Source organism: Palaemon carinicauda, chromosome 12 (genome assembly GCF_036898095.1).
Source record: "Palaemon carinicauda isolate YSFRI2023 chromosome 12, ASM3689809v2, whole genome shotgun sequence".
Classification (NCBI taxonomy): domain Eukaryota; kingdom Metazoa; phylum Arthropoda; class Malacostraca; order Decapoda; family Palaemonidae; genus Palaemon; species Palaemon carinicauda.
Window position 1 is genome coordinate 109146576 of NC_090736.1, and position 10177 is coordinate 109156752.

A 10177-nucleotide genomic window follows, 5' to 3' on the forward strand; every position below is an offset into this window, starting at 1 on the left:
AAATCTCTGCTATTTCTAAACAATACTTCTTAAAATATTACGATTTCTCTCTCGTTATGATCTAAATTCTTGCACTACACAATTTCTGTATTAAGTTCAGGTAACTTTTACTAATCTTAAGACTGTTCTCTTTTACCAGGACTCTGTCAATAACCCTATCTGATGAGACACTAAAGTTAATTCGCTAGCTGATATTGAGATTTGCATATTCTTATAATCACTCATTGCACTGGGATACGAAATTAAAGAACGTACGGTTGCCTAAGAAACTTCTGTTCTTTTGTTTGGTGGGCTCCTCTTCGCCATCAGGTGTATGTGTTTCCTTTTTCATGAGAGGAAAGTAGTTCATTATTTTTGAACGCCTGGAAATAAAAAAAATTGTTTCAAATCACATCCCCGACTACATTTTCAGTGCTTAAGAGTACTATGTATTAAAAAGAACAATCATACCAGCACCTCATATACAGATGTACATAGAACTTCTTAGTAGTAAATGTTGTATTCAAAACTGTGATAGTAGTAAATCTTGTAATCAAAACTTTAGAAGCATAAATTTTACAATACTCTATAACTGTCAGGGAGCTGTAGAAACCATACCCTTCTTGACTCACAATAATTATTAGTAGAATGTTAAGTATGTTTCTTCACTCTTAATGATTACAGGTAGAATGTGAAGTTTCTTTTTTAAGGAACAGATAAAATTACTGAACTATATGTATATTTTTTTTAATTATATATATCTTAGAACCACAAGGAATAAAAAAAAAATGTAAAAGCGTAGGACCCAGGATAACCAAAACACCTTATTGAAACTTACATCAAGTTTTCTTCTGAATATGGTTCTGCCTCCTCATAAATTTAAAACCTAGATTATCTCTCTATCACCCTGACTAAGTTGAAAAAGTAGATCGGTCAGGGATTGACAAACTCAATAGACGAATGTACCAAGGAATAATGCTGGCTTAAATGGGCGTGCCCTCAGGAAAATTTAACTCTCTCCAACAGTTTCCACGAAATTTCAACCTCGGGAAATTTAGTCCTATTTAAAACACAGGTATTCCCAAAAAAATCTAACATTATCTAAATATATCCTCCCCCCCAAAAAAACCCTTTATCTTAAAAAAGAATCCTTACATAAAAGCCAGTTCTTGCTAACATTAAAAATAAAATCCAGAAAATTTAGTCCTTTTTATATAACCTACCTTCGCAGCCACAATTGTTTTTTATTGCAATTAGATACTAGCTTAAAGCATTTAGTTGGAGTTCTTTTATTGAAGTTCGAGAATAGCCTAAGGAATTTGGTTGTATTTCTTCATTTATCAATCTTTACAATTTGTGTTAGTAAATGCAGAAAAAGGGAAGATCAGTACATGAGCCTCATAAAGATCAACTCCTCTACATTGCAGGAATTGGATTTTTTTCTTTTTCTTTTTGGAGGGGTTGATAGTGTCAGTTTTCATGAAGCAGTCATAATCATTTATAGTATAAATTTCAATTATGAACAATATAACAATTTTGAATATTTTTGTAGCACATTATAAATATATCCTTACTAACCTTTCAAAATGTTTCTCTGCTTCATCCTCTGTAAGGGATTTGTAATGCTGAATAGGCCTATAACTGTGCCATTCCTCAACTGGATAAGCCTCAAAGGAGCCATCTTTCCCTTGCATGAATATGTACCAAGATGAGTTTTCACTCACGCCACCTACTCGACATCCCTTGTATCTGATGGAAAGTTATCATTACTCACTAAACGATTTATAGGTGATTTTATATAAAATAATTTAAAAAATGACTTTCTACCCACATTTTTTAACTGATTGTTTTACCACTTCAAAGTACAATTTACAAAGGCACCTGTTATTTTGGCCGTAAATTTTTTCATTGTTAAGATAATTAGGATTAGACGACTAAAAAAAAAAAAGTTCAAATTAGTGCTGTGAGGATAATAAAATTGTTTACAACCATAAAAAGAAGCATGAGTGACAGGTAAAATTGAACAAAAATATAACTTTAAAAACTTACTTTTTCTCCTTTTTGCCAGAAACAGATAAAATCCATGGTTGGTCCTCTTGCCGATACTGCTTTAGATGTATCCCCAGCCTCTTCCTCCTTGCCTCTGCTTTCTCCCCCTGACGATACTCAGATCCTCCTCCATACCTTGCAGCCACAAAAGTTTAGGAAGGATTAATTAAAAACAGGAAAAATCATTAAAAAAAAATGATTTTTCTTATTATAAATATTATTATTAACAGCTAGGCTTGACTTTATTTGGAATGGTAGTATGCTTCAAGCCCTAGACCCAGGACAAAGGAACAGCATTCAATTTAGGAAAGGAACTACGTGAAAAAAATAAATAAAGTACATAAGAGAAGTATTGAATAAAAATATAAAGCATAATACTGTGTATCTTTAGATCAGTTAAAAACATGAAAATAGATCTTGAAGTTGTAAGTTGCTAATTCTTTTTAATTCGTTGGACAAAACTTACTGTATATTACATTTCTTATTTCTGATCCAGATATTAATGTCGGCAACGTCATTCAGTTAGTTCTTTATGCATGCTGCTTAAGATTTTTCGTAATCCTGGCCATTTTTGTATTCATATCTCCCAAGACTATGCTATTCGAGACGGGGTACTACTTATGCAGTATATAACAGGCATGGCTTCCCATGATAAGGCGAAATAATATAGTTTTGACATTAATCGGTAGAACTACAGAAGTTAAAACTTCAACCGAGTGTTATGTTGAACAGACTTGTAAAACTTGCTTACCAGAAGGCAAAAAATATCACATGCCTTTGGCTTAAGATAAATGGAAGAAAGACAGAGATGATAGGAACGGAGTATGCAATTGAATATGACAAATTATTGGAATGAGAAAGGATTAATGAGGTGGAATCATTTAAATATTTAGGAACTATGATCTCTAATACAGGATCTTTAGAATTTGAGTTTAACGAAAGATTGAAAAAAAAGCAAATCAGACAATAGCTATGTTAAGTAAAATCTGGAAATCAAGTCACCAGAAATTACATATAAAAATCAGGCTATGAATCAGTTTAGTGAGATTGGTGTATGTATGGAAACGACTCGTTATATGACAATGAAACAATATTCAACAGAACTAGTAGATTTGAGAACAAAGCTCTCAGAAGGATATTGGGAATTTGCCTATATGGCAAGACAGGATTAGAAATGAACCTATAAGAGAGATTACTCGAGTGCCATATGTAGATGAGATCATGAAGAGGGGTAGATGGAGATGGTTTGGGCATGTTCTTCGCACTCCCTGAGAGAGATTAGATCACCAAATTTCAATTGGCTCAACAAGGCACTAGAAGAGTAGGAAGACCCAGGTTTACATGGCTGAGGACTATGATACGTGAAGTAAGAGAGGATGAATGGAGAAGTAGATTTAAAAGATCAAGATAAATACGACTGGCCAAATCTAACCCAGGACTTTAGCGCTAATAGGCGTAGGAGGAGATGATAATGATGAATTAACTACAATGGAAACCAAGATCTACAATTCGAAAATATTGATATTATTAGCGGGAATCTTACATGAAATAACAAACTTTACTTTGGTGCATCTTCTTCCATACATCGATACAGCTTCAAGTTGTTCTCTCTTTCCATCTTCGCTTTTGTCCAGGACTTGAAGTCTACTCCAAGAGATGAGTCAAACCTCATCACACTGAACCTCTTCATGCAGGTCCTATTGATCAGTAATACAGAATATAAGTTTAAATTGCATGACCAAAACATAAAACAATTTATAGCCTGTAACGAAATTTATTCTACTCAAAAAAAAAAAAAAAAAAAAAAAAAAAAAAAAAAAAAAAAAAAAAAAAAAAAAAAAAAAAAAAAACAAGAGATTATTGCTTACCTTGGTGTTTTCACAACATATGAAGAAATATTTCCCTGGAAAAAGAAAAAGGTTGATATTAATTTTGATGGTATATTAATATTGGTAGTGAAATCAATGACCTCTCTCTCTCTCTCTCTCTCTCTCTCTCTCTCTCTCTCTCTCTCTCTCTCTCTCTCTCTCTCTCTCTCTCTATATATATATGTATATATATATATATATATATATATATATATATATATATATATATATATATATATATATATATATATATATATATATATATATACATACATATATATATATATATATATATATATATATATATATATATATATATATATATATATATATATATATATATATACTATCCAAGTTACAACCCTAGTTGGAAAAGCAATATGCTATAAGCCCAAGGGCACCCATAGCGGAAAAAAGCTCAGTGAAGAAAGGAAATAATGGAATAAATAAATGATGAAAACAAATTAACAATAAATCCTTCTAAAAACAGTTACCAAGTCAAAACATGTACGTCATATATAAACTATAAAAAAACTTATGTCAGCCTGTTCAACATAAAAACATTTGCTGCAACTTTGAATTTTGGAGGTTCTACTGACTCAACTACCCAATTAGGAAGATCATTCCACAACTTGGTCACAGCTGGAATAAAACTCCTAGAATACTGTTGAGTATTGAGCCTCATGATGGAGAATGCCTGGCTATTAGAATTAATTGCCTGCCTAGTATTGCGAACAGGATGTTATTGTCCAGGAAGATCTGAACGTAAAGGATGGCCAGTGTTATGAAAAATCTTATGCAACATGCATAATGAACCAATTGAACGATGGTGATAAAGATTAATTTCTAGATCAGGAATAAGAAATTTAATAGACCGTAATTTTCTGTCCAACAAATTAAGATGAGAATCACAGCTGAAGACTAGATAGGAGAACAATACTCGAAACAAGGTAGAATGAAAGATTTAAAACTTCTTCAGAATAGATTGATCACCAAAAATCTTCAAAGACTTTCTCAATAAACCATTTTTTTGTGTAATTTCTTTCTCAAAAGTAAATTTTCTGTCGTGAGTCACACCTAAAATTTTAGAAGAGTCATATTAAGTTAAGGAAACAATATCAATACTGAGATCCGGAAGTTGAGGAGTCATTTTCCTTGACCAACTTACAATCATACTTTGGGTTTTGTTAGGATTCAACTTCCTACCCCATAATTTGCACCATGGACTAATTTTAGTTAGATCCCTATTAAGGGATTGAGCAACCCCAGATCTATATTTCTGTCGAGAAATAGCTTGAATTCCGTATAGTTCATCATCGTCTAATTTCATGACATCACTGAGTATCTTCTCCATACATAAAAAGTCAATGAAACCATCAAGGCTAACTATTGCTATTGTATTCTGTCGCTTGATGGGAGTTTCAGCAACAAACCTTCCACTAACCCCCCTACCATCACTCCAAGAAAATGGAGCAGCCATTACGAGTATTGTTTATGTGAGTCTCTGTCTCAAACAAGAAAATTATTGAAACTTACTGTTAAACCATAACACAGTAGTGTCGAGAGGGTATTCAGCGCAAGGCGAGCACCAATTTCTGCCTGGGGCAACACCAGCCCCAGGCCATACTTCCACTGGTAGGTCCTCGTGTGAACACTTATTTTCGAATTTCGTCAATAAATTGAAAACAGTTTTCTTATGAAGTGTCACTGTTAGTACAGACAATTCGCTACATCTTCATACACCTTCACTACTAAGTAACATTATGTTATTACTGAATTATCCTATTAAAAAGGGCATTTTACTAGGACGTCTTCGAACAACAACACACCGGTCCGCCAGTTCTTCTTCTTCTCAATAAACCATTTTTTTGTGTAATTTCTTTCTCAAAAGTAAATTTTCTGTCGTGAGTCACACCTAAAATTTTAGAAGAGTCATATTAAGTTAAGGAAACAATATCAATACTGAGATCCGGAAGTTGAGGAGTCATTTTCCTTGACCAACTTACAATCATACTTTGGGTTTTGTTAGGATTCAACTTCCTACCCCATAATTTGCACCATGGACTAACTTTAGTTAGATCCCTATTAAGGGATTGAGCAACCCCAGATCTACATTCAGGGGATGGATTTGATGCGAAGAGAGTAGCATCATTTGCATATGCAACAAGCTTATCTTCTAATCCAAACAACATGCCATGTGTATATAGTATGAAAAGTAATGGGCCAAGAAACCGACAATGTGGAACACCAAATATCACATTCCTATACTCACTATGGTGCCCATCAACAACTCCTCTTTGAGATCTATTACTTAAAAAATCAATAATAATGCTAAGAAACTACCCACCCACTCCCAACTGTTTGAGTTTGAAAACAAGGGCCTCATGATTAACACGGTCCAAGGAAGCAAAAAAATCAACGCCAATCATTCGAACTTTCTGACAACAATCAAGGGATTTATGTACAGCATTGGAGATTGTAAGAAGGAAATCACATGCTCCAAGACCTTTACTAAAACTAAATCGCAAACTAGCTAATACATGATTCCTTCAGCAAACCTATTAAGACGTTTTGCCAAAAGACATTCAAAAACATTAGATAATATAGGAGTTATGCAAGTTGGACAGTAATCAGTTGGACTTGAGCTACAACAAACACATTACATAAAGAAGTAACATTACCAATTCACCAAGTGCTAAAAGCTCCTCTTCTTGCTAACTTGCGCAAAATAACGGATAACTTTGAAGCTAGGAAATTTCCTGTCTTTATAAAGAAAAAAAAAAAAAACAATGGAAAAAATACCATTTGGATCTACACCCCTATAACCATCAAGGTCCATTAACAGAGCTTTAATTTCACGAAATCGAAAAGCTAAACTTTTTTTTTTTTTTTTCTTTTTACAATGCAACTTTTTTTTTTTTTTTTTTATTAGCAAGACAGATTGTACAGATACAGTTACAATAGTGTTTATATTATGCTACATAAATAATATTAAGGTTGCAAACATCTTAAATCACAATGAATTCCATATTTGATACATCTTACTTCTGTTTAATTCCAAAAGTTTGTTATATCGTTCTCCATCAATCATCCTTCGCTGCTCCAAAATATATCTTCGTATGAAAATGTTTGACATAATTTTGTCTCTGATATTTACATCTTCCATGTCACAAATATGGTCTCTAAGCATCCACAATGTTACTATGTAAGTACTGAACATAATGTTACAAATGTTAATTTTTATTCTACTTAATTTGGGAAAGACAAAGAAAATAAGCTCAATATTTCTACTAAATTTTGTATCACACAGATAACTAATTAATTCCCTTACCCAGATTAGCACTTTCTTCGTTTTATCACAATCATAAAACATATGAATAGGGACGTCCTCTTTCCCACAGTTTAGACAATATGAAGAATCTGCCAAATTCATAACATGTAATTTTTTCCTTGTTTGCAATGCCTGGTGAATATACTTGTAAATAACAGTCCTATCCTGGACATCAAGGAATATACTATTAATATTTTTCCAAATGCTTTCCCAGTTAAACAGAGGGAAGTTCTCGACAACTTTCGGAATTTCATCTTTTCTAATACCTTTATAAATTGTTTTACTATTCATTATAGGAAAATTTTTGCATCGAATAATTTTCCTTACATTATCTATACACACATTATAATATACATTACCAGTAAATCCATATTCATTACATTCAAAGTCAGAGTTTATAATTCCATCTAATCTAAGTTTACAATAGTAATACATTAAAACATTGGGTTCTGATCCCGACAAATACAGTTTTAAGAAACTACTTATGAATATACTCAAAGCTTTGTCATGTAAGTCTTGGATACCCAACCTCCTTCGCATCTGTGAAGCTTTAGCGTAGATTGTTTAATTGGCTGATAACGACCATTCCAGATATACTCAAATACCACTTTGTTTATTCTTTTGCACACTTGTATGGGAATAGGATACACATGCGATACATACCATAGTTTTGATAACACACAAGCATTAATGTATATAGCTTTTGGATGTAAGGTTAAAATTCTACTGTTCAACATGTTTAATGATGTCTCAACATTATTAGCTATATTATCCCAGGTACTATTCAAACCTAATACATAATCATTCGAATAAACAATTCCTAAAATCTTTATAGAATCAACCACAACTTCCAGGTAATCAAGTGGCCATGTGGTTTTCCCTCGGAAGTTACCAACGCCAATAATTTTGGACTTCTTGTTTCTATTTAGCACCGCTCCTGTAGCCTTTTCGTATTTCACAATTACTGACTCGGCTTCAACAATACAATTCTCTGTTCTAACTATGATGTTTGTGTCATCAGCATATCCTACAACACCAACTGAAACTTGTCTAGGAAGTTTAATTGACTTTATTTTACTTTTCCTAATTAGCCTGTACAAAGGTTCTTGGTGAATAACATAGAGGATCATTGATAGAGGACATCCTTGTCTAACAGATCGTTCAACATTGATAGGATTACCCATTATATGATTTATACACATTCTGCTACATATACCAGTATAAAGCATCTTTACCAGCGCAACAAAATTATCTCCGAAACCAAAAGCTGTCATCACCTTGAATAGAAATTCTATATCCACTCGGTCGAATGCTTTATTCCAGTCAAGAGACATAATTGCACAATCCAGATTTTTCTCATTTGCAAAATATATGATGTCCCTAACAAGCAAGTTACAATTAACGATTGATCTATCTGGCACGGCGCAGAATTGCCCTTGAGAAATTATTCTATCAAGTAGATTTTTAATTCTGTTACTCAAAATCTTAGAAATAATTTTATAATCAATACAAAGAAGGCTTATAGGTCTCCAGTTCCTCAATCTTTCTCTCTCTTCTTCTTTGTGTACTAAAGAAATTATTCCGGTTGATTGGGATTTAGTTAATGATAAATTCTCGAATTCATTTCTAACAACCTCATGAAATTCTTTCTTAATAATATCCCAGCAATATAAGTAAAACTCAGCGGGTATCCCATCTACACCCGGAGTCCGATTCAAATTCATTGATTTTGTAGCTATCCAGAGCTCCTCCAAAGTAACTTCCCTTTCGAGTAAATCATTATCCTCTTCATCTATCACCTTATCTATACTTGATAACAAATCGTCTTGTTCTGTGGTATCTAAATCAATCTTTTGATATAATTTCCTATATTATATTTTGTATTATCTCATATAATCTAGCGACGTAGAATCTATCAAGTCTGGCACCGTAATTACCCCTAATAAAAGTAAATTCAACAGAATTATTTAATGAGAACCATGCATCTTTTAGGCCAATATTTCTAACCAAGTTTTTCAAAGCTATTGATTTATTGTGGGGATTTGGATTAGTACAATCACGGTCACTAACCACACAATTCCAGTCACCGCCAATTATAATGTTGTCGAGATTTCCCTTCATGTAATAGAGAAGTTCGGTACCTATTAGGTCATCTCGTTCCCGTTTAACATTACTACCAGATTGACCATATATATTGATTACTTGAAATTTAATATTTGAACTTGATAAACTTAAACTTATAATTCTATCATTCCAGTGCAATTCACACCTGTCTACTTTTATTCCAGAGTTTTTCCGAACAAAAATCAATGTACTACCTTTAAAACATAAAGAACCATTAAAGAATACATCAAAATAATCGCAGAGAACATACAAATCTTTCTGCATTTTCACATTGTGCTCCTGAATGAGAGCAATATCAACTCTATGTTGAATTAAAAAGGATTTTACAATATATTGTTTCCTAGTGTCTTTCAGACCATTTACATTTATAGTTATGAAATTAATATACATTGTGATTAGTCAGTAGGTCTCACTTTTTCTTAACTTGCAACAGTTTGTTACCTGACGTCTCTACTTCGCTGCTTAAAGAGTCTATTCTTCTCTTCAGCGTTGAGCCCTTATGCCCAACGACTGTTGAACTTTGCCCTTTTCTTCCACTCTTTTTCCCATAATCTTTGCCCCTTTCCTTCTGAATCTCTCCACTGAATCCTTCTTGATTACCTTCACACGGTGATTCATGGTTCCGATCTGAGCAGATAGCAGTAGGTGGCTTTTCATCAAAACACCCACTTACCGCTCCTCCTTCGCTAGTTATACGGTCGACCATTAACAACTCATGCACACCAATTATTTCTTTCCAGGATGTCTTCTCCGTAACATCCTCACTATCTATAGATAATTTCATGTGGTCATTGTCGTCATCAACTTGAGTATTTTGTTCTGCATT

General features: G+C 33.1%; 1 protein-coding gene across 2 annotated transcripts in view; it reads right to left on the bottom strand.

Moving 5' to 3' along the window:
- The window catches only part of LOC137650614 (general transcription factor IIF subunit 1-like), a 232211-nt gene that overhangs the window by 69488 nt on the left and 152546 nt on the right, over positions 1-10177 (bottom strand). Inside the window, exons 2-6 of one of the 2 annotated variants that reach the window (XM_068383811.1) lie at positions 3897-3931; positions 3591-3725; positions 2029-2163; positions 1558-1728; positions 256-362 (exon numbers count right to left, since the gene is read on the bottom strand). In XM_068383811.1, the coding sequence (XP_068239912.1) occupies positions 256-362; positions 1558-1728; positions 2029-2163; positions 3591-3725; positions 3897-3931 (583 nt within the window). The remainder of the gene's footprint in view (positions 1-255; positions 363-1557; positions 1729-2028; positions 2164-3590; positions 3726-3896; positions 3932-10177) is intronic. The other variant, XM_068383812.1, reaches the window with a different exon arrangement.